The sequence below is a fragment of the Stenella coeruleoalba genome (assembly GCF_951394435.1).
Source record: "Stenella coeruleoalba genome assembly, chromosome: 12".
Classification (NCBI taxonomy): Eukaryota; Metazoa; Chordata; class Mammalia; order Artiodactyla; family Delphinidae; genus Stenella; species Stenella coeruleoalba.
This window is the reverse complement of record NC_137158.1, coordinates 32,826,090-32,851,463: the sequence shown is the minus strand read 5'-3', so window position 1 is coordinate 32,851,463 and position 25,374 is coordinate 32,826,090. Positions and strand designations below refer to the sequence as shown.

The window sequence follows — 25,374 nt, the reverse complement described above, 5'->3', positions numbered from 1 at the left end:
GCAGCAAGCAGAGTAGGGAGGGCTGTGTGAAATCTTAGGACCTTCCACAACTGGCTTGATGAAGACAATGTTTCAGAGTTTCCCACCCTGAGCACAGACCTGCTGGCTGGTTTCCCACTCCTCATTGCCAGCTGGCTGCAAGAGTCTCAGCGCCTGTGCCCCCGGCTCCCGGGAGCAGAGGGCAGGAAACAAGAGGCAGCTCTACTTGCAGATGGAGCCGACCATCTCTGAGCCAGCTGCCCTCCTCCTCCTCCTAGGGCTCCACACAGAGAGGCCCAGAGGGCTGACAGCTCATCGCCCCGAGCCCGCCAGCCTGGGGACACTCACTGCCATGGCACCAGAGGCCTGGGACCCAGCCACTCTCCAATCAGCAGTGAACAATTCCACCGGACGGAGCAGACTGATCAAGTTATTTCTTTTTTAAAAGAAAATATGAATTGCAAAAATAAACGTGTCTGAGTACTAGATATTAAGGAATTAATTTTGCTTGATATGATAGTACAGTTATGGAGGAAAATGTTCTCAGTGCACACTAAACTATGAAGGGGTAATATGTCATGATAACTATAATGGACTTTACTTCAGCAACGAAAAATACCAACATGTTAACAATTACTAAATAACATCACAGAACTAGACTTGCTAAAGTAAAATCAGAAAAGTCAGGGTAATGCACGTGAGAATATGTATAAGCACAGCACAACTACTTTCATATTTTGCATATTACTTCCAGTCTTTATCTAAACAAATGCATATTCTGTAATAACTGCAATCATAATCATATTCAGCTTTTCTCAGTTAATATTGATATTTTCGTTAAGAGTTTTCCACTGTTTTATCTTAACAATTATTTTTAACATTACTTCATAATATATCATAATATTGATGTTCCCTAAATAACCATATCTTAATTTGAATACTTCATTGCTTTTTTTTTCTATAGGATTTATTGCTGCAGTGAAAAACCACATGCATATATAACTTTATGCTTTTGTTAAACTGTTCCTCTAGAATAAATCCTCAGAAATGAGTTCTGAGCCCATATATCGATATATAGCCCTGGCAAATTATCCACATTGCTGGACAAACACCTTTAGTGACATCAGTAAAATGTACTTGTATCAATTTCAAAAGATTACTGGAATTTTCTTAAATTTTTATCTAATTTTTATATCTAAGGAACTTTTCATGTGCATCTCTGATTTCTACGAAAAAGAACATGTTTGTGCATCTTTGTTTACCAGAAACTTGGTTAATTCTTATCATTTGCGATTTAATTACTGGAATCATGAAGCTTTCTCATAAATTTTAATGAGCTATTTATATATTGCTATTACCTTCGGTTATTGGGAAAACTAATATCTTCCTTGGACTACAACTGCTGTCTTTATTTACAATAATTTATATATTCAAATGCATTGGTCTTTTTTCTTTTCTTTTTTAGGCTTTATTTCTCAACAAAACAGAACACCTCTAAGATCATCTTGACCTAAAGTGAATTTGCCAAAAGCCCATAGACAGTGTGATACTACTGAACACTTTGTAACCGTCCTATCATGAACACTCTTGACTCTCTCTCTTTCTCACACTCCCCCATCCAGTCACAAAATCCTCCCAATGTTACCTCCTAGATATTTAACTTATCCTCTCCTCTCCATCCCTTTTCCCAATGACCCACATCATCTGTCACCTGAAACACTGAATGCAACTGCCACCTAACTTGTCTCCCTGCCTCCAACACAGTTCTCTGGCAATGCAAACCATCTGTCCACATGGCTTACATCTTCCACAGACCCTCCTTTTATGGCCCCTGCACAACTGTCCAGTCTCTCAAAAACAATTAGCCAACATGCTTTGAATGTTTACTCTGTGCTAAGCACTTTGCAAACATTACTTCAATTAACCCTCACAAGAACCCTTTAAATACAATGCCGTCGTTGTTTCCATTTTACAGATGAGTACACTGAGGCACATAGAAGTTACATCACTTGACCAAGTACCCATGGCTGGGAAGATGCAGAGCCAGGATTGCAAACTTAACTCTGCCTAACTCCAAAGCCCAGGAATACCTTCTTTTTTTTTTTTTTTTTTTTTTTTTTTTTGCGGTATGAGGGCCTCTCATTGTTGTGGCCTCTCCCGTTGCGGAGCACAGGCTCTGGACGTGCAGGCTCAGCAGCCATGGCTCATGGGCCCAGCCGCTCCGCAGCATGTGGGATCTTCCCAGACGGGGGCACGAACCCGTGTTCCCTGCATCAGCAGGCGAACTCTCAACCACTGTGCCACCAGGGAAGCCCCCAGAAATACCTTCTTAACCACTGCACCACACTTCCTCACACATGGATCCTCATCTCTCAGCAATACTGCCTGCTTGCTGCTCTGCCCACCAGTAGCGCTGCACTGCCTGGAATTTCTCACATCCATCCGTGCTGCTTCTCCACTCAGTCTCTTCCCTCATGCTATCCTGCCTGTTGGAAATGTCCTTCCATCTCTCTTTACACTTGAACTATATGACTCTTATCCATCTTTTAAGACTTAGTTCAGGCGTCACCTCCTCTGGGAAGCTTTTGCCTATTTAACTCCTTCCCTGCCCTTACCCTCTTCTTTATTTGATCAAAGAAGTGTCCTTCCTCTGTGCTTATCTCCATCAATATACCCAGAACATCGTGTTATCAATTTCTGTTCCTGCCCTTGCTTCCTCCAGTAGACCACCAGCAGCCTGAGACAATCTTAACCATCCTGTGTCCCCAATCAGTACAATGCCTGGTATGTAGCAGGCACTCAGTGCTTCAACATAGTGTTCAGAAGAATGAGAAATTCAGAGTATTTAATCAATTAATTCTCGAATATCTGTTGCATATCTATGCCTAAGTATTATACCAGGGATATTTTAAAAAGCAAATGATATATTCTGTGTGCAATATATGCCTTTGACAAAATAAGTGACAAATAAGTCCCATAGACCACTTGCTGTGGAAGTTCGAGGAGGAAAAGACCACCTTGGGCTGGGACAGTCAGAGAAAACTACAGAGGACAGGGGAGATTTTAAATAGGGGTTGAAAGATGAATGAGGGTCAGAAAGCAAAGCCACATAGCAATCATCTAAGTCTAATGCTTGAGGAAATGTCTAGGCTGGGGACCACGGCTAGCAATGAAAGACACAGCCGAGAAGATGTTCTTCTTCCTCTTGATCCTCTAAGTTCAGCTCTGTAAGTTCAACCATTCCCTTACCTAAGCGCAAGATGCCAGATTCAAGTTTTATTGCAAGACACTTAGCCTTTCGGTGATGAGCATCTCACAGAACTCTCAGACCATCTCCTAGGACAGAAAATCATGGAAATGTTTCTAAATAAATTAAAAACCTAGAGATTGTTAGAACATGAGATACACCAATAATGATAAAATGTCAGAAACATGTGCAAATCCAGGTAATGAATTCAGCAACTATCCTAAGGTCATGGATGTCTTCCTGCAAAACACATGTCATTCTGTTTACATCAAACACCGAAAACTCATTTACAAGTGAATGTCATTTTCATCTTTGTTCCATGGCCAAGTGCATCTCAATTGCCTTCGTTTGTTTCCCTACTGGAGTGCTTGCCACTGTTCTACAGCTGGTGTGGGTTGTGCTCTGTGCGTGCTACTCACCACAGGCCCACACTGCAGTCATCCAGTTACAGATGTGAATCATAATCCCAAAGATGGTTTTGCACAAGGTGTTTTTAAATAATACACATCATAGGGAAATCAAAATCTGAGGGTTGTGTAGATAGAAAAGAACTTTAAAGATTCAAATGCCAAGTACACACAAACACATGTTTTCCATGTTAGTGTAACATTAGGATTTCCATGTTGCTTGGCCTGAAGAAGTGCAGTCCTATAGCTAAGGTCTCCCACGGATTCTTTGCCAAATTCCCAAGAGAACACAAGAATGGGATGGAAGCCCCACTGCTGTCTCCCTTTGAAGAATATGGTCAAGAGCTAAAGGTACTCTGAGTTTTCTAACCACGGAGAAAAGGAGCAAGTTGAGCAGTCAGCTACTCATCCATCTCCTAGAGGCTGGTCTGGTTATGATACTATCCTGGCCAGCTCAGTCCTCACTGACCACCTCCCCACTATAATCAGAGTAGTGACACCTTCTGAAAAATAACTGAGTCACACCTCAAAATCACTTAGCACAAGTTATTCATTGAAGCATTCTTTATAGAAAACAACCCACTTGTCCATCAACAAAACAATGGTTGAATAATCTATGAATGTCTACACACTAGAATACTATGCAGAAGAAAAGAAAAAAGAATGAGGAAGCTCTCTTTGGACTGCTATGGAAAGACCTTCAGAGTATACTACTAAAAGAAAAAAACCCAAAAGGTACAGGGAAAAAATCTTCAGCTTAAGAAAGGGAGGAAAATAAGAATACATCCATTCTTGGGTGTTTACACTTATAAAAGAAACACTGGAAGTACACAAGAAATCAACTAAATGGTTACAAAGTAAAGATCCAGATTTCGTACCTTTTTTTGGGGGGGGATCACTTTAAGAAAAAGAAGACAAAACTAGGTACAAGTCTTGGAAGGAGCTTGCACCAGAGAGCTTCACAATAAATCTACCCCTGAAATTACCTCTAGGACTGGAGTGCACAGTAATGAGGGAGGACTAAGACTCCTAAATATAAACCTATTTATACCTATTTATCTTTGAACATGTGAGCATATTACCTATTTAAAAACCAAAATTATTTTTTTAGAAAATACCGATATCCAGGCTCCAGTCATTCAAGGTCTCACTCCTTCTCCACCTCCTTCATTCTACCCCAACCTTCTTGTTCTAGTTTGGTTTCATTCTGCTGCCTGTATCTACTGAGATTCTGCCTCAGCCTGGCTCTTTCCAGATGGCAATGTGCCTGACATTCTATTTTGATTTTGCCCTTGTATTTCTCTCTTTCTGATCACCCTTGGTTCTACCATCAGCAGAGCAGCTTCAGGGCAGCCCAGTGCCACCGCTGCACCCCACGTGGCCTAGACTCCCAGGAATCTAGCCTGCTACATGTGAAAAAGTTTGAAAATTGACTGAAGTACACCAGAGGTGATCAGTCCCAAGGGATGCTAGGAGACTGGGAAAAAAATTAGGGACTTACTTGGGAATTGGGTGATTCTCTGGTAGTACATAGTTGGTCCTGAAATTCTCAACAGAATCAAATTATCATACCTTCCTTTCTAGGGTCCTCAGGATCACAGGTGGGACATTCTAGACTCACCTCTATAGATACATCTTTGTGTTTAATAAGACCAAGCCAGGTTAGACTAAACGGAACCCAGACTTATAGGGATTTACCAGAATTCAAATAATTTCAAATATATAACAAGGCAAAGATGGTCTCTAATTTAACTCTAGTTCCAGCTGAAAAAGTCTAGGCACCATTGTTCTTTCAGCTCACTGCATCACTGTCCTAGTAAAACATTCACTGGATCCAGTTAAAGGATTCAAACTGAATTTCTGGATACTTCCTACAGCAGATGACTGTTTTAAAGAGGACATATAGAATGCTGAGAGTCAGGCTTGGATTCCACAAGCCTAGGAATGCATTCTAGGACTATTCCTAGCTGGCTGAGCAACATAAGCTTCATTTCCCTTATCTGTAAAATAGGTTGTTACAAAGATTAAATGAGATAATGAAGATGTAATGAAATGAGTTCTCTCCCAAAACATTCTCAATGCAAAGCTAATTTTTTTTCTCACTTTATATGGAGACTGCTGGCCAGTATGTACATCAGGAAGTCCCAAACTACCAATTCACGACAGTAATACACACATTGATTTTGGAAACAAACATAAGGCACAGTATATATACAAGCACCTATAGTTGCAAAGCCAGTATCCTGAGCTTACATTTCAGCATGTTAACTTTAAATAATTCAGAAAGCCTACCCTATAAAGCCCCTAATGGATTTTCTTTTCTCTGTGTCTTCTTGGTTGCTAAGGCATTTCTTTCTCCAGCTTTCTGAAAATCACAAATAGGCTTATAAAATGCGACATCCTGCATTGACTCATTTCTCACTGGACTGACTTTTAGCATACCTGAAAGTATTTTGTTGCTCACAGATGTGTTCTGCTATGGTCCGATGCACTCAAGTAAGCTTAAACCTGACCTGGTCATGTCTCATTTTACCTTAAGGTGATAATTCAGGAATCAACTGCTCAGTGTCAAGTATAGAATCTTATCTTTCTGCCGGTTGTCAGGGATATTTAAAAAAAGGATTAAAAACTATCTTTGACCTTCACTACGTTCTTATGTAAAGCCATCTGCTATTGCATCTCTCTTCATTGTATCTCCTGTCACATAAGACATTTCCACCTAAGGCTTTCTACTCAAATCACTGGAATTGAGTGTCTCCCATTCAAATACAACTTGCCATGAAAAGCTGGATTTTAAATCACTCTCTACTTAAACTAACCTCCAGGAACATTCCTGTACTGCCAACATCAAAAATAGGAAATATGTATAGAAAGCCATTTCCTACAATACTGAATTATGCAAAAGTGTATGTGGATACCAAAAAAAAAAGGAGAGGAATATTCATGATATTGGGATATCAGATTTATTTTATTTTTAATAAAGTTTCCTCTGTATGAAAACGTTCCTCTCAATCTATTTGATTCGAATTACCAAAAAAATCTTTTATGCTATCACTTTTATATTGTTTAACCAACTTGTGCTTTAATTTTTATCTACTTACATGATATGCTTAAAACTGAAATTATTAAAACATACTGAAATAAAATCAGTCTTTAAAGGGTTTACACGCATACATAGAGTCCACCCAATCTCAGTCACTTTTTGAAGGGCCCTAGTATCGTTTGCAAGGCAAAGGCATTAACAAGTTGTCTGTCTTACAGCGGTTACACCTAATTTGAATTAAACTACAGTCGCAGAGGACAGAAGCGCTCCTTTCATCTTTTGTAGGAAGGTCACCCAGCCCAGAGCGAGTGCCACACTCCTTCTGTAACTAAACACATTGGCCCCGCCGTCTGTTGAGTCCTCCCCTTCACAACCCACACCTGGGTGGCCAAGGGTCACGGCTGACCTCCCGACGGCGCCAGCGCCTCTTCGCTCTTCCCTTTGGGGAAGCAGCAGATGGCGAGGGCGCGCAGTGCTGGTGCCGCAGCTCCCCGCCACCGCAGGCCAGGGACACCGAAACAAGGACTAGTTCGGCGCCTGGGACTCCCCGGGCCGCCTGCTGGGCGCCGCGGGGGTTTTCCCGCGTCTCTCTCCCTTCTGGGCTCCCTGACTGTACACCCAAACGCGGCGAGACTCCCACCCTTCTGCCCGGAACCCAGACCTGGAAACCCTCATTCCCAGGGACGGACACACACACACACACACACACACACACACACACACACGCACACGCACACGCACGCGCGCACACACACACACACACCCCCCGACGCCGTAACACTCACCCAAGCGCCGCCTGGGCCCGGGGTTCTCGCGAGCCTGCCCGGATCTTCGCGCGCGACCAGCCCGCTACCAATAGCAACCCTGGCTCCAAGGGATGAGCCAATGGGAGCGCTCGAACTAACGGGAGCAGCCAATCACCGCCCTCTCGGCTCTGGAACCCCGCAACCAGTACCACTAAGCTCTCTCGCAGCTCCGGCGAACTATAGTTCTAATCTGGAGGCCCGCCGTCGCCTGACTTCTTCTCTCAATCTAGGCGGTAAATAAACTTTCCCCACACTACAGCCTTGGGGAATTGCAGCTCCTGCCTTGTACTCCGCCCTCTGCTCCGCTCAGGAGGGAAGATGTACGCACGGTCGCCTCCTTTGCATTCTTCTACTAAAACTCATGGCTCACCGCAAGCACAGCCAAGCATTTCAAAAATTAGTGACAACAGACGAAGAACACTTTTCTTCCCGTTCACGTAACCACTATGAACCATTTGAACCAGTGTCTGAATTTTAAATGGAAAGATGGATTAATGAGGAGCTTGAAGAAATTTCTCTTTAGCAAAAGTGTGAGTCCTTTACTGAAACTGTTGAGAGTTTATCGGGGCTAGAAGTGAACCAAGGGGATAGCGAGTGCCCTGCAAAAAGATGCTAATGCTTATGAAAGGGCATCTCCCCTTATCTCGTTCGTTGATGTCTTCGAAATAAAACCACAGAGAGTTGCTAGAGGTTTGTAAATACTGTTAGAGAGCTCACTGTGTGTCAGGCTTGATTCTAAAAGGAGTTTAACTGAATTAACTCATTCAGTCTTCACAACTACCTTATGGCTCATTTCAACCTGTTTTACAGATGAGGAAATTGAGAAAGATTGGCCCAAGATTCCAAGCAAGTGAGAGAAGGCAAGCCTAGAACCCATGTCTGGATGATTTATCCAGCTTAGCAAAACATTTTCATGTCTGAATTAACTAGACCTAAGCAATCTAGAGTCTTTCACTTCTAAAAGGTATGAATTCTCCTATTTTTTAAAATATCTTTTGGGACTTCCTTGGTGGTGCAGTGGTTAAGAATCCGCCTGCCGATGCAGGGGACATGGGTTCGATCCCTGGTCCGGGAAGATCCCACATGCCACGGAGTACATAGCTACTGAGCCTGCACTCTAGAGCCCGCGAACTACAACTACTGAATCCCGCGCGCCTAGAGTCGGTGCTCCGCAACAAGAGAAGCCACCGCTTGCTGCAACTAGAGAAAGCCCGCGCGCAGAAACGAAGACCCAATGCAGTCGAAAATAATTTTTAAAAAAATCTTTTGTTACAAAATATTCAGTTAAAATCTCAGGAACTTCCAGTGGCTTTAGTGTAACCTTCACAGTTAGCTGCGGATATCAGGATGAGAAGAATTGAGGGTTGGGGGCTGGGAGTGGAGAGAAAGGGATAGGAGACTGAAGGAAGTGACCTGAGAAACATTGTCAGCTGAACCACTTAAAATAAGTAATATTGTTACTGATTGTATATCACTGATTTGATTTCATCATTAAAATAAATAATTGCATTAATTATGTATGATAGTGTGCACACCCGCGGACAAATACAGAGGTTATCTGAGGCAACCTATGGAGGATTATGAATGATCTACGATTGAGAGCCTTTTAAATCTCTATTTAATTTTCATTTTTATGTTGGAATTTATTCTAATAACATAGTAGATATCAATTATAAAGGGGAAAACAGAAGGCTGGAGTTGTTTTATTAGATATTTATCAATTTTAATGTATTTCCTTTCCAAACTATTTTTAATTTATTTCTTTAAAGGCTATTTTCACACAAAACAAGTTATAGGACTGAGTACTGAGCTAAGAAATGGGAGAAGGAAACATGACTTTTATAGCTGTTAAAACTTCCTGTGTTTCAAATCTGGGCAGCCTTTCTCACTTTCCTTGAGGACTTACACGATCTGATTTCAGAAAAGTTTTCCAATATTTCTCTGTAAGTGTGGATTTGGTTTTAAGCTTTGCTTCAAAGGGCAGGACCATAATACTAAGTAGGCAGTGATAAGCCCTGGGCTCCTGGAGCCCAGGCTGAACTGGCAGATGCTTGGGTTCACTTCCAATTCTGTGTGGCAAGGCCATCACTAAACCTTGTTCCTCTGCAGAGAAGAAAGAATTGCAAATAGCATAAGGATCAATGGTAGTATCATTGTCACCATATGTAAATGTTAATCCACACATATATTTTGTTTCTCTTTGGGCTTTCTTTTACAAAGCAAAACATTTTCAGGTCAGCTGACACTAAAAAGCCTATAATTCCCAGCATAAGTTTTCCCATAGAAGAAATCTTTTTTGCTGATCACCGCCCATACAACTTAGATGCCCTTCATCTCCCACCCATGCCTCCTGCCGCGATGGGTTAGAGAAAGTCCCTGCCTGCCACCCAGTGACTGAGGCCGTGTTCCCAAATGGAAGACAGCAGGTGGAGACTGCCACAGTACTCAGGATGCGGAAAATAAAGGACATTTTTAACTGAGTTAAATCATCAGGGTCATATCCAAGACCCTTTGGTGACCCACTAGATGCTTCCCACCAACCTCTGGGAAGAGCGCTGCAGACCTGGGCTGTTAGGGTACCTACCCTTAGCAGAGGAGTGTGACTTGTCCTCCTCTTCCTAGTAACTGCAGTGAAACCCCAGAAAGCATGTTGGGAGAGGGAATGGGAGGTAAAGGAGGTGTTTTCCAATTTTAGCCCACAAAATTATATTCTTTGTGATATCCTTCCATTAATTAGCATTAATTTTTTATACCCATAAAGTCACTGCTTCTAACTGTGCCTTCTAATTATGGGCCTCCCAGTAGTGACCTTGAAGAGTATACTTTCTCTTCTGTAAAATGGGACCCATTCAGACAGCAGGAGATTGTTGAAAGGTGTACATGGCAGGCGGGGGACCTACATAAAGCAGATAGATCAGCACCTCCAACAAAATAGATCCTCCTTTAGTATTTGTTGAATGAATATTAAACTGTACAAATCATAAAAGCACTATTCACGTTTCCTTTTTCTTGCTTCCCATGGGAAGTTCTGTCGAAGTGTACGTAACAAGAAATAGTGATTCTACAGTTCCACAGTTCTTTTTGATGAGAAATATTGTGTGTGGGTGTGTTTTTCCTTGAAGGTCATTAGCTTTTTTCCATAAAGATGAAAACACTTAGCATGATTAACAATGGTTTCAGAAAACAATTGTTTTGCCTGCTAGCTGGGAGCCTGTGAAATGCACGTATTAAAAATTGTATATTTTCCTATTACAACAGTACTTAAAATTTATTTAATGAATAATCAAAGTATTCAAGTGTCCTCTAATTTATTGTATTATGGAGTCTCCTTGAAAACCGTTTTCAAATTAAACTATTTCTTTAAAAGATCTGCTGAAATTGCTAAGTGAACAAACTCTCATTCTTATCTTTATTTTTATTAAAGATTGCACAAACTGGAACCAAGACGAAAATACTGAATCCACTGTACATCATTCATTATAAAACAACATACATCACATTTGTACTCTACCAAATAGGACATTTTCTTTAAAATTATATATTGCGTGCTCTTAGATTCATGCTTTAGATATTTTACATTTGTCACTATTCTCTTATAAATAATTGCAACTTGACCAATTTGTACACCTGCTACCACTATATCTTCAATGCAGCGAGGCGCAGTCCTTGACACGAAAACAGATTAAATGGAAACAAGTGTATGGATGTCACATCTACCGAATTGTGACTACTGTTTTGCCTATGCAGTGAAATGCTAATGTAAAATACACACACAAAACGTCGTTTCAAAAGGCACAATTTTCTCCACAAAAAAGAACAATTTAAAAATACGTGGCGGTTAAATTCGGCACCCTCGAGGGCCCTGTGGCTTCACATTAATGTGATCCTAAACTCCGAGAGCAGACCGCCTGGCTTGGGGGGTGACGGAGCCTATTCGCGGAGTACAGGAGCCTGCAGCGCGCTGAGACCCGCGGCCCTCGGTACGCTCGGAAGGCAAGATTTCTTTAAGCCACCTCGAAACCTTTGCTCAGAGTTTCAGCATCGGACCAGCGATTTCTCACCGTTCCAAATGCGGCGCCCAACCAAAACAAAACCGGTTTTGTCCGCTGGGCCCTTCTCACCACCAGCAGTTCTTCTTCTCCCAGAACAGAAGCCCCTCTTCTCTCTGTCCACGGCCCCACACTCCCTGCTTCCCAGGAAGACTCGTTACGAGTCGCGCTCGCCACCGCCCCCGGCCTCAGGGTCGCTCTGGTCGTCGGTGAAGCAGACGTCCACGTCGCTGTCGTTGTCGCTCTTGGGCTCCCCCGGCTCCTGGGGGTAGTCAGGCTCCGCGCCCGGGCCGTCGGCCGCCTTGGCCAGCAGGTTCTGGCCGGGGTGGCGGGACTTGACGTGGCGCTCCAGATCCCGGCGGCGTACAAGCACCTTGCCGCAGAACTCGCAGCGGTAGGGCGTGTTGCCCTCGGCGTGCAGCCGGATATGCTTGTTGAGATTGCTGGGGTCGCCGAAGGGCCGCAGGCACACTTTGCACTTGAGCGGCTTGTAGCCCGTGTGCGTCCGCATGTGGATCTTGAGCCCGTACTTGCGCGAATACAGCTTGCCGCAGTAGAGGCACAGGTGGCCCGTCTTGGGCTTGCCCGCGCCGCCGCCCCCGCTGCTGCAACCCCCAGCGCCACCCGCCGCCACGACGGCCGCGGGCAACGTTCCCGCGTCCAGGCGGCCGCGGCCTTTCCCGGCCGCCATCTCCGACAGTTGCTGCGTGTGCATGGCGATCTCTCGGTCGATGGTAGCCAGGGAGCCCAGCTCGGCCGGGCTCAGAGCGGTCGCCGCCGCCGCCGCCGCCGCGGGTCCACTGAAATAAGAGAGGGACTCCGGATACTTGAGCAGCCCGCCGAAGTGCAGTTTGAGCGGGTAATAAGTGGCAGCGGCCGGTGAGCCGTAGAGTAGCTCCCCGTTGTAGACGGTAAAGGCCGGCATGACGGCGGGCAGGTGGCTGCACTCGCCACCTGGGTAGCCTTTGAGGCCGCCTGCGTCGAGGGCGGGCAGCACGCAGCGCTCAAGGGGCAGCCCGGCCGCCGGGGGCAACTGCGCGTAACGCGCTCCCGGCAGCTCGGCGGCTGCGGGAGGGGCGCGCTCCACGTGCTTGAAGGCGGACGCTTCTTCTGGGGGCCCAGGGAGCAAAGGGAAGCCGCGCAGAGCCCCGGAGCAGGGCAGGCCAGGAGGAGGCGGCGGGTCCCCCGCGAGCAGGCATTTGGGGTGGTGGTGGTGGTGATGGTGCGCATGGTGGTGATGGTGGTGGCCCGCTTCGCCCGCCGCCGGGTTCTCCCCGCTTCCCGGGCGTCCGCCCACCCGGCCCCCGCCCAGCAGCCTGCTTAAGGCCAGGCTGGCCCCAGGTTTGCCGCCGCCCTCCTCCCGGTAGGGGTCGCAGTGCGCGGCCGCGGCTGCCCTGGCCAAGCCAGCGGGCTTGAAAGCCGAACGCACGCCAGGATAGAAAGCCAAGCCGCCGCCCCCCGCTGGGGAACCTCCCACGATGCCGAGGAAGTGGCCGTGTCCCCGGGCGGCACCACTCATGTCCAGGATGCGTTCTGGCTGCTCCTTGCCCTTCTTGGACGGCCCCCACTTGGCCAGGGGTGGCGAGGTGGCTGAGGGCGCGGAGGAGGCCTCGCGCTTGATGCTCTCCCGCGCTCCGCAAGCCTGGAGGGCCGGCGGGACCTGCGGGTGGGCCCGAAGAGTGCCCGCCGGGGCGGCCGCAGCGAAGTCTGGCGCTGGGGGTTTCGGGGAGAGGCGAAGGCCATCCGCCGCCGGGGCAGCGCCTTGGCGAGCCGTGTGCTCGTGGTGCAGGTAGGCGCGGCCCCCGCCGCTGCTGAGCACACAGTGGAAACGTAGGTGCGCCTTAAGGCTGTTGGGGTATCTAAACGTCCTCCAGCAGTACCAGCAAATGTAGCGCTCCTCCCCTGGGCGAGAAAAAGTGAAAAAGCGACCCAGTGAGAAGCAAGCAAGCGAGAGAGAAAAAAAGCGCCAGCGCGCCCAAGGCAAAGCCCAGGTTTTGACCAGCAGTATGGGAAGAAGCAGGAGTATTCTTGGGTTCCGGCGAATAAGGGAGTTCGGTAGCCCCATTGTAGCGAGGACTCCGAGAAGCCCCAAATGGCCAACTTTGTCACCATCTCCATCCTCTGAGACTACTCAGGGGCCGAGAGGGGTGACCTGGGCCTTTCCAACGAAGACTTCCTCCGGGCCATGCGAGCAAATCTTCCTTGGGAGGGCAGCGCTCAGGCAGGCTGGCCAGGGAAGAGACGAGAGCAGCTGTTGCTTTAAATCAAGTGTTTGGGGCTGTGCTGGGCCTGGGCCCATCTGTTGGCGTTTGCAGAATAGGTGGCGTATGTCAAGGAGTTTGGGTAAACTGAACAAAGGCCAATCTAATGGTCGTGAGCGCCTCATTACCAGGCGAGACAATATCCTGTATGTATGGGCCATATGTAATCATTCCTTTTCATAGAACAATGTCTTTTATGTCCACTACCCACCCTCCCCACCCCCTCCCAGCCTTAAACACTTTGCCTGAGGTTTTCCTGGAGCGTGACCAACTGAAGGACCACATAGGGACTATGATTTGCTATTCTTCAAAATTATTTGTATCTTTATTTCCTCTTTAACTCCATTTAATTTGATGGGAGAAAAGAAAAAGTCTTATGTCCCGATATTCTAAAAACAGAAGGATGATGTTGCATTACCTTATCAGTTGTTCCACCTGGTAATTAACTCCTAGATAGCTGCACAAATCCAAGCTTAGTAAAGTCCTTGTAAAATATATATGATGTGTGTGTGTGTGTGTGTGTGTGTGTGTGAATAATATACTCAACTTTTGATAAGTGCACCATTTTATATCAGGGACTATATACATGCTTTTGGCATCAAACCTTTTTTGTGTGTTTAATATTATTAACAGTTGTTTTTAAATTTTGCTAGGGTCTATGAACACAATCAAAAGACACATGTATGAAACAGATTTTGATCACATGGTAGAAGTTAATTTTTACTCAAAAAGATCATGTTACATCCCTACAGAGAACAACGAGCTTGCAATTGGATGTCTTTTTTTTTTTTTTTTTTTTTTTTTTGCGGTACGCGGGCCTCTCACTGTTGTGGCCTCTCCCATTGCGGAGCACAGGCTCCGGACACGCAGGCTCAGCGGCCATGGCTCACGGGCCCAGCCACTCCGCGGCATGTGGGATCTTCCCGGACTGGGGCACGAACCCGCGTCCCCTGCATCGGCAGGCAGACTCTCAACCACCGCACCACCAGGGAAGCCCTGGATGTCTTTTTAAATGCTGTGGTTGATCAATAATACTGAAGGGAAGGATGTCTATGAGAAAGAAGTTAGTTGAGCCACAAGGAAGTATCCAAAGTAAATGTCAGTTTCATTAAATGTAATGGGAAAGTTAAATTTTTCCTCCTTGCACACAAGTAGCTTAAACTACTAAAACATTACTACAGAAACAACAATGGGGGGAATTTTCAGATATTCCTCCCTTCATGTATTTTGCTTCTGAATTTGTATAAAGCAAGTAGTCCTCCCAGATAACTAAGGTGGAAGTTCAAGTAAGGAGCAGATTATTCCAGCTGAAGCCAAGGTAGAGCAGAACGAAAAAGAAGGGAAGAGGATTTGCCTATGTGCCCTATCCTAATTATCTATGGAAGACTTAAACAAAAATCAATTCAATATTTCTGTTGTATTGAACAGCCATGTAAAATAAATCTTCATAAAAAGAGAGGGAGAAGAGACTTCCTGAGTTCTCTTGGTGGGTATGTTGATTTAATATATTAAGTAACCTTCTTCCTGCTAAGTTCAGAACCTCCCTCTCATCACCCCTTTTTAAAGAGAGCACTTTCAGAGGCTGCCCTAGAGTGACTCAGCTCAATGCAAAGCCAAATAAGCTTTGTTCCTAAAACAAAGAGTCAGTATTTTTGTTAATCTTACTATGGAATTGAAACCCACTGGGGTTAGTCAATATTGGAAGAATAGCAGTCATCCCTACTTATTTCTTCCTCTTTCCAAGGTTTAAGCAAATGTATGTTTTCTGTTTCACTGTGTTTTTTTGTTTGTTTGTTTATCCTAATGAACTGACATGTTCTCTGGATCCTGAAATCCAACCTATGCCAAAAGTACCAAACACACTTCATAAGTGATTTTGCCTCCTCTCCTGGATGTAACTCTAAGGTGGTCAAGATTTCAAGCACCTCAAAGCTGTGGAAATCAGGGTTCAAAGTAACCCACACATTCCCCAAAAGGAAAATGGTGTCTCTTTTGATATCTGTGACCATATGATGTTTATAGGCTCTATTGACTGAAATGAAAACATGAGGGCCACCACTCAAAAAAGTTGCTTTTGTACTATTTGAGAGTGTCTAAAGAAGGGTGTTCTGTGCAAAAATTCCTGGCCCCCAAAGGCCAGGAGTCCTTGAAATTGTTCTATAGTGGCAGATTTGAGAGTTTTCCACTATGGGGCTTTTGTCATGTTTCCCTTTTACTGGAAGAAGTTGACAAGAGGATGTAATGTGATGCAAGGAACAAACTAAGATAACTTTTATGAATACTGTACATACAGATCTACCCACAAAATCAATAGAATTAGTTTACAGAAGACAGTGACACTCTGAAGTGAAGTGATTCATCATTTTGAATTAACTTCATTCTCTTATTCATTAATTGTTTCTTAAGTCCCACACTAGTATTGAGATCTTTAACTCTATTTCTAAAGGAATGAGATTGAGCAGGAAATTCAGGAGAATGTGTTAAAATAGTTGACGGCATCCATGATGTTGAGTTTAAATATAACTGTGTCTTTAGGAGAAATTACAAAACAAAAACAACTGGCAAAGAACAAAGAAAGTCATGGAAGTGTTGTGCAATAACAAGGAGTCTCAAGATCTTAACTATTTTAGCACCTCCCAGCCTTTTTCCACAGGAAGTGTTCCTCAGTGTTCTAGGGAAGGTTTGAAAATGTTTTTCTCTTTAGTTACTGCACCTTAATTTGCATAAATCTGCTCTTGGCTTTGGAAGGGGTCAAATAAATCTGAGAAGAAACTGGGATACATCCCAGTTTCGATTTAAGTAGGGAGAGGGAAATGAATAAATACCATTTAAATGGAAGGGCCTCAGTACCTGCCAACTGACCAGCTGTAAGTACCGTAATGCTTCTAAAATGCTGTAGAAATACGTTACTTTCCTCCAAACCAGTGAATAGATGCCCCTCGGTTTGAGTTACACTTTTTGGAGCTCATGAGGTGGTCACCCTAACACTACGTTAAAGCATCTTTATTGATTCTTAGGTGAGTAAATAACTGTCTCTTTGGGTATGCAATCAGAAAGGATGACCTGCATGAAATTCACGAAGAGTATTTTTTCCCTGCCATCGAGAGCCAGATTATTATGGTTTGTTTTTATCATTTACTGTTGATTTAAAGGAGGTAGTGATGACGTCGCCTCTGCCCACTCCGACAGGGAGTATGAATTCAGTTTTAAACAGCGCAGGAAAAAGGCCCTTCAAGTCTAGGGACGGGCCCAAAGACCGGAGGAGGGCTGGACTCTCGCCTACCCGCGCTGAGCCGAAGGCTTTCTCAGAGGCGGTACCTTTCTCGTCATGCGTCGGAGTTGCAGTCGTGGGGATGTCAAACCACTGCGCCAAGGAGTTGGAATACCACACGGTCAGCTCCTCCCCTGGCTGGACGTCTCGCAGCGCTCGGTAGAAGATCTGGGACGCAAGGAACAGGACAGCTTGCTGTCATTTCCTGGGTAATCGGTCAAAAAACAACTGAGAGGAAAGGTTCGATTCCGCGCCCTGACTCTGTGTGACGCTGGGAAAACTATTGGACCTCTCTGAACCTCAATTCCCTCATTCTTCAAACCGGGAAAATAATAGTATCTACCTTATAGGGTTGTTGGGACGTTTAAATGAGACCTCTAGCTAAAGTGCTTTGCTCTTAATATCAGTGACTGTTCGGTAGATAGAACTGGCAGTGGGGTGGCGGGGGAAGCCCACAGTACCTGTCCTCCGGGTAAGTCTGCAATAGCTTCGAGAGTCTGTTCCTGGGGGTTCCTGGCTGCTCGGATTAACCCTATCCACTCCAGGGGGGAGCCCCCCGACTCGTCCACCAGCTCCCCTCTCACCATGCGCACCTGCAACACAAGCAGTGGTCGTTCTCCCCCGTGCCACGACCAGGCCCACAACCCATCGGGCAAGTGTATCCTCCACCCCCAGCCGACTCAGGAAAATGGTTGTGCTCATGTTGGCCAGACCGCTGTGGGCTGCTGGGAGGAGAGTAAGTCCTTAGGAACCTTGCTTGGGGGAGGGAGGAAGAGGGGAGGCTGGCTAGTATAACAGTTCCCCCCCCCCCGCCGACCCCGCCCGTCTTGTCCCACTTTGACAGCACGAGGAGTGAAAGCATCCTGCCCAAGCGCCTGGGCACATCTCGTGCCAAGACGTCTCCCACCCCCACCGCATCTCTCCGTCTCGCAGTTTTAAGAGCAGCCCCGACACCGGGCTAGAGACGTTTCTAAGTCAGTCCCAGAACGCAGGGTGTCCCGCGCCTCTTCTCTTGCCTCCGCATTCCAGCGGCACCGCACCAAAACGCGGAGCTGCACGCGAGCCCCGCGGCGAAACTGTCTGAACAAAGCGGCCGCGCGCTGGCCGGCCATTTAAAAGCAATTAAAGCGCGTTTAAAGAAGATGGAGCGGTGCACGGCGAGCCCGGCTATACTACTCTGGGGAAGAGGATGATTGCGTGATGAGCCAGATGCGGGTCCCGTCGACCGGGCCCGGAGCAATTCCTTACAAGAAAGCTGTAGTCTAAAGTCCTCTTCCCAGTCACCCCTGCCCACGCCACCGGACTCCTGCCTTCATTCCTGGTGTCAGTTGACCGACCTTCGCCCGCTGAGACGCCTCGGGGCGGGCGGGGGCCTGTTAGAACCTCTCTCTGGTCGGGGTTCGCGACGCTGTTCGGGAAGTCGGAGCGAGCGTGTTGGCCCTGACGCCTCCCAACTGCGATTCTGGCCCCTCCGAGCCCGGCTGCAGGCGCTCAGCCCCGGTGCCCCTCGCGGCTGGGCGCTCCTCGTCCTCGGAGTCTGCGTCAGAGCCACCACCTGGCGCACCCTCTCTCCATTCACCCCGAACCCGCAAGCAGACACCCGTGGAAGGAAACACCTGGGGAGGTTCTAGGAACTGAGAGTACCCAAGGATAAATTTTTCGGAGACGATGAGATCAAATTATTTGAAGTCAAATTTAAGCCTCAAATTAGCTCATTGAAGGGCAGAAGGTAAGAAAAGTCCTCAGCGCCTGTGAGTTGTATAAAAGAGAAAAGGCATATTTGCCAAGAGAGGAGAGATGCGGCGGGAGGAGGGGTCGCCTCTGCGAAGAACACCTCAGCGCTCCGGGGAAATCGGGGGTTCCGAGTGGTCCCGGCACGTAAAGAGCCCCACGCACCCCACCCGGGGGCTGTCCCCTCTCAGCCACGTCCTCTCCCCTAGCCCGGCCCACGTCCAGCTCTCGGCTAGTGCGACTTGTGGGAAATGATCGGAGTCCCCTTCCAACTGGCAGAATTGGCAGATAACGACTCAGTCACCCCTTTCCTCCCCTGGCCCTATCCACCCCTTTCCTGGAGGGGATAAGGGGAGGCGAACGAACGGCAGGGGGCGGAGGTCGGAATGGCTAATACCTTTTTCTTGGGCCCGGGTTCCCTGCGGTCTGACAGGTACTTGCCCAGCTTGAAGGTTCCAGGCACCGGCCCGAGGCGCAGGCCGGCCGGGATGCAGCAATCGGCACTCACGCTGGTGGCCGGAGCGCGAGCGGCTCCGTGCATTGCTGCCGCCGCCGCCAGGCAGGCGCTCGGGCGCACTGGGTCCTCGGCAGGGCGCGAGCGACAGAACCTGAGCCGCGCGCTAGCTGGCTAGCCGCGCCCCGACGTGCGTTCTCCGCCCTCGGAGTGACGCGGCCGGGCCGGCACTGCACCTTTTCAATCTGGGCGGGCGCCTTTTGGCACCGCTAGCGCAAGGGCGCGGAGTTTGGTGAGAGAGTTGCGCTGCAGAGCAGCTGCAGAGTCCCACCCGAGAGGGTCACATGGAATGGTTCCCTCAGCCCCCTGCATAATCGAGGCCTCTGAATGGCTGGCGCACAATGGTCCAGGCGACCTTCCCATTCCTAAAAATCCAATTTGTCAAGGGCGAAGAAAAGGCGCTGGTGAATCAAAGGTCCGGCGGGACCATTAATCCTCAGCATGGGGCATTGTCCTCGAGACAGTTACGATATTTTAAGTGACAAATCCACTGTATAATTTCTCCATAAATTTTACTTCCTTTTATTGTTCACCGACAAACCAGTTTTGGGAAATAAGTGACTACTTTAAGTCTACTTGGCTGATTCCTTTGAGCCTTGGTCTACTTCAAAGATTTTTAATTCTCTCCCCTTGGCTTTATTGTAAAGGAGATTAAACAAAGAGATGGGGACTGTTTGGAGGACTTGTTAACTTCTATTGATTTCTGGCGTGTGCCATACAGAAATTAGGCAGGTACTTGATGGGAAAACACCAGAAAATACCTACACTTTTTAAATAACGGCCGTATTACCATTTCAGGGGATTGGGTTCAGGCCAGTCCTCTATTTAGAACCGCTTTATCGTTCCCTCTGTCCAGTTTCGCCCCGAAGTATGAAGCGTCCGGACTAGTTTTGGGAGACGAGGTCAGTTGTTCATCTCTGCTCCCAGATGCACCCCAGGGCCGCACTTTCTCTGGAGAATGGGAAGAGGCCGCAGGACCGGACGCTGCGGGGATTCGCGTGCCCTGACCGCACCCGAGGTTTGAAGAGGGGTTCTGCGGGCTGGGTTTTTAATCATGTCTCCCCTGCACACCAACCGACGACTCAAGTCCTGCACGCTTTTTTTGTATTTTTGAATTTTATTTATTTTTTATACAGCAGGTTCTTATTAGTTATCTATTTTATACATATTAGTGTATATATGTCAATCCCAATCTCCCAGTTCGTCCCACCACCACCACCACCCGCCACTGTCTCCCTCCACCCCTTGGTGTCCATACTTTCTTCTCTACATCGGTGTCTCTAAGTCCTGCACCCTTTTAAGTTTAAAACGAGGATGAATTCCTTGGGGCTAATTTCCCCAGAACCAACACACCAGACTTTTCCTTTAAAAAAAAAAAAGGAAAAGCACTATAGCAAAGGTCACAGAAAAGAGGGCGAGGTGGGCGTTGATAACCTCTGCCTTTAGCCCAGTTCCTAAGCTAGGAGAACGAGTACTTCGTTAAACTAGAATGTTCCTCGTTTTCTTTTAGGGAAACCTCCGATTTGCGTGGGGACAATTATTTTCATAAGTTAGGCGAGTGATCAATTTCATTAGATATTTGTGACAGTTCTGCCCTCACCTGCCACGTGCTGCTCACCCCGAGCACCACTTCCCAAATCCAGTGGACCGGGACACGAGGCCGACGTGGTATTCCTGGAGAGGACTGAATGACTCTGTGTTCGGGCCTGGTGTTGGAGGCCCAGCCACTGTACAGATGGGCAGAGGACTCCCCGCTGCCGCCACGCCGAAATCTCCACCAAGCTCTGCCCGCGAAACTGCGGTTCTTAGGCCACTGACGTGGATGACTCTGATTAACAACGGCAGCAGAACGCAAGGTGGCGACAGCTGTATTTTAACAGTTCGTCCCATGAAGCCCTCAAAGAAGCTACGTGTGGCACCCTTCGGTGGAGACCTGAGTTCGCAGTACTGGACAAAGTCAAGAGAATGGGGGTCATTCAGTCTGTGCTCCGTCACTCAAGCCTCGAGGAATTACTTCAGAGCCTCAGTCTCCTAATCCGTAAAATGGGAACGATGATGCAGACTCCTGGCTTCCATTCTGCGATTCACTAGCGTTTGTGCGAAGGTCAACAGCAATGATCTGTAGAGTGAATGAATTTAGGGCGCTCCAAAACTCGCGGTTTGCCTAATAGGGGAATCCAAGCCAGGTCAAGGGTCTCAAGTCTAAGCATCACAAGTCAGGCAGGGTGGTGACACATGGATGGCCGCTAGGTGGTAACTCCAAGGCATGTGTAGGCGCGGCAGCTGGAGCAGAAAAGAGCCGCTCGGCGGGTCTGGGCGATCATACGCTGCGGTCCCTCTATCCGTGCATCCACACCGTGCCCAGGGCCACTTTCTGAGGGAGCTACCACTGATTTTTTTCCTTCTTAACCCTCCAATTGCCTCTCTTCGGGCCGCGAAGGCTGCCTGATACGGAGAGGAGGGAGCCTTTGATCCAGCTGCCCATGAATGGCAAAAGCCGGGGGAGGGGAGGAGAGGAAGCCGCTCCGAAGAGTTGGAGGGCAATAAATTTAAGCCATGAACATGTCCCTCTAACCTCTGGCCTGGCGACTCCAGGATGACACCCAGTTTAAATTACCAGCACTGCGAGCGGGAAGGGGCGAGTGCGGGGCCTGGGTTCGGGGCTCCTCCCCGGCCCTCCTTAATGAGTGAAAAAGCGTGAACGACACGCGAACAATTTTATCAATAGGACCATGTAAAGGCCGACTGTGAGGAAAGTTATTTATTAATATAGCCAATTGTGGCTGGTTCCCAGCCCCACCAGAAGAAAGGGACTGCGCCAGAGGCATTCACACCAGCTCGCCCAGTTTTATTCTGTCCTGTGGCTCAGAGTTGAAGTTCCCCAAGTGAAATAAATTGTCCACAAAGGAGGAAAGGAACACATTTTCTTTTATTTTTCCTCCCCTAAAAAGCAAGGGTGAAACCAATCTAATGTGCCCAGTGGAGCAAGATGGGCCGTGAAAGGCTGGGTGTTAAAAGTAAAAGCGGACTGTGCAGCAAATGGGATGGAAAATTAAATGAAATTAAATAGCTTGAACGGCCGTATTGTCCCTTATTAAAAAGACACATTAATTACATGGTCTCAGCCTTATTCAAAGACAATGTTGAGACTCAATCAAAACATTCCACTTGGCTTTTTTATGGACTGAAAATGGACGTCCAGAGGCCCCGTTAAAGCGAAATCCCTTCTGCGCCGAGGTGAGGGGCCAGGAGGGTTTGGGGGCGGCCCACCGCGGAACCGCGCGGCCAATGCCGCCGCGCGGGTAACAGGTTGCCCCTAAACAGGCGTGGGCGCGGGAGAGCAGCGGCCCTTCCGCCACAGGGAGAGCCTGCCTGGAGTCCAGTCCCACCGCGCCGCTGCGCTCAGCGGGCCTGCGCCAGGGGGCGGCCCCCGACCGCGCCTGCTGGCGCCGGAGCGCCGGGCTGGAAACGCTGCCGCGCCGCGCACGTGTGACCCTGCTGGGCTCCGCCTAGAGGGAAAGAGCCCCAGCAGGACTTCTCGCTGAACTGCGGGTCTCCCGGGCTCAAAGTCCTTGGGCTTCGGATCCCCAGGGCGGCGGAGCTGGCTGCTCACCCCCCTCCGTGGCGCTTGGCCTTGAGGACTCGGTTGTTGGGCAGTCACCAACCCCACCCCACCCCTTGGCCCACGCGCAGAGTCCCGAACCCCGGGTTGGAGGGAGCGGTGCGGGGTCAAGGACAGCAGGCGAGACCCGGGCGGAGGCAGAGGCCTGGGTCTCCACCGAGTTTGGGCCGGAGGTGGCCTGGCCGCGCCCCCCGATGGTGTCCGCGCCGGCCGGGCGGGCGGGTCAACGCGGACCAGCTGCGCGGCCCCCGAGGCGCGGGTGGGACATTAAGGCCGAGTCTGAATAGGGCGGCGGCGACGACGGGCTCTGGGAACGCCACCAGATGACACGCCGGCGACGGGGCCGTTTTCCCCTTAATTGCGAGGCCGGTGGGTGCGCCGCGGCCGGGAGGCTCCAAACGCGCGCCCAGGACTCAACCGGGACGCCGCTGGTGGGTTTTGTGGTGCCTTTTTTGTTGTTTTTTAAGTCCTTCATTGGAAGCGGCTCAATAAAAGTATTCAGAGTCCCTCTCAAGTTGCCTTTTAACCGGAGTTCCCCAACTTATTTCTTGGTTCTTTCGGTTGACATGGTGCAAAGAAAAGTCAGCGAGCTGTGTTGCTGAATTGCAATGTCTCGGGGCACCTTCACATTCAACGCTCCTCTGCCTGCCGCTGCCGAATGAGCCCGCACTCAATTCGATTTTCCTTGCTGTTGGGCACATTTAGGAGCGCCTCTATTTGTGAAGTTCATTTCTAGGCAAATGTATTCAAGAGCTGATGGGAATGAATAGGACCGTGTGTCAGCCGCCCCTAATTGGGATTAAAGCACTTAGGAGCATATGCAGAGAGTGACAGAAATTCTCAGGTTGCATTGTGTTCAGACTTCCACCCGCTTGGACACTCCTCCTCCAAAGGAGATTTATAAAGCTTGCAGGGAGAAACTGAGGAAAGCAAAGCGAAATGGAAAAGAACCGGGCTAATGGCTCAGGATGGGGCTGTGGTTCAGCAAGTGGTGGTGACAGCTTCTGAGAAAAGATGCTGGGGGATAATTGAACGCGGGCGGGGGAGCGGGTCTGAACTCTTTAATCAGAAAGGCGGAGAGTTAAAAGGCAAAATAAAGATGTTCTTGAGATTCCCAGACGGTTTTCCCCCCTTCCCCCCACCCTTGAAGAGCTCTGCTTTCTTTCTCTTTATCTCTGCCTCCCATCCCCATCCCCAAAGAACATACCCTCTCTTGGGGCAATAATAAGAACAATTTGGTATTTGAATGGGGGGGAAGAGTCAAAAGAAACAAAAGTATCTTCTTTTGTATGTTAAAGAGAACTTCACACCCAAATAAGTCAATGAAAATATTTGCTGATGTATGTGTAAAATATACACACACTATGTTAAAACACAGGCATAATGATAAGTATTCTTGTACATTCAGATGTGTATACAGATGTATATTCTCTTGTAAATCTCCACTCCAAGGTGGCCGCTGGGTTTCTGAGCTGAAGGAGACAAGGTCTTTTAAACGCTGAAAATCAGCCTGAGTTGAGGCTGGGACAGTTGTCTAAGAAGAGAGCAGTGACAGCCTCTTTTAGCCCCTGAGGAGCAGGGAAGCCAGAAATGACAGATGAACACTACACAAAAGAATAGTGAAGGGGAATACAGATTATCTGAATTTCCTTGTTTCTAAGCTCAGGGACAGATGGGGACCTCTCACTTTAGGTGTCATTTTGGTACCATAAGAATGTATCTCCCACCCCCACCCCCCAAAAAGAATGTGTTTCCAATTAAAAATTATTTTGAGATTTAATTTTTTAAAAATCTGCATGGGGCAAGAGAAAAAAGAGGGAGAAAAGAAAAACAGTTGATGTGTGGACCTCAAGAAGGAATAATAACCAGTGGTTTCTGTAATAAATTTCTACTCAAAATTATGTTCCCAAACTCAATATCTCTAGGAACACTTCCCCCTCCCTGCCTCCTGCCTGGTGGGAACGTGAGTTCTCCAGTTACAAGGAGGCTGTCTGGGCCGAGAAGATGACCATGTGACAGATGAACAATCCCCATTGGTGAGCCGTAAGTCAAACATTTTTTCTCTCTTCAGTTCCTCCACAGGCCTAAAACCCCTTCTCCCCAGGCGAGCCCACCTCCTGAAGAAAGAACACGTAAATCTATGTTCAGGAGACACAGAATTTTCCTTTAACCCATGACCCAGTGGTGCGTAATGGGAGGAAACTATCCTAGCAGATACCTGTGTAATCCCTAGGACAACCTGTGAGTGATGGAAGTTCATCAAATGGTCATTATGATAGCAATAGGAACAGAACAATAAAAATACCCAGCTCAATGTCACAACTGAAAATCAAACTCAGATTCATAACCAGCATCTCTGAATAACAATTAGTAGGTTCACTAGTAGGATCCTGTGTACTATCCTAATGTCACCACGAATTATGTGTTTGATTGAAAATGCGACG

The 25,374-nt window shown here is 47.7% G+C and overlaps 1 protein-coding gene across 1 annotated transcript; it reads right to left on the bottom strand.

Annotated features, from left to right (window-relative positions):
• Window positions 1-11,688: 11,688 nt before the first annotated feature.
• On the bottom strand, window positions 11,689-19,415 carry PRDM13 (PR/SET domain 13; the record flags this gene model as incomplete). The annotated part of the gene is made up of 4 exons (XM_079939184.1): window positions 19,192-19,415; window positions 17,525-17,656; window positions 17,111-17,231; window positions 11,689-13,433 (listed from the first exon to the last, which is right to left on the bottom strand). Exons 1-4 carry the CDS (start codon window positions 19,333-19,335, stop codon window positions 11,689-11,691), a joined length of 2,142 nt encoding a protein of 713 aa, XP_079795310.1. The 5' UTR covers window positions 19,336-19,415.
• Between the last annotated feature and the right edge of the window lie 5,959 nt (window positions 19,416-25,374).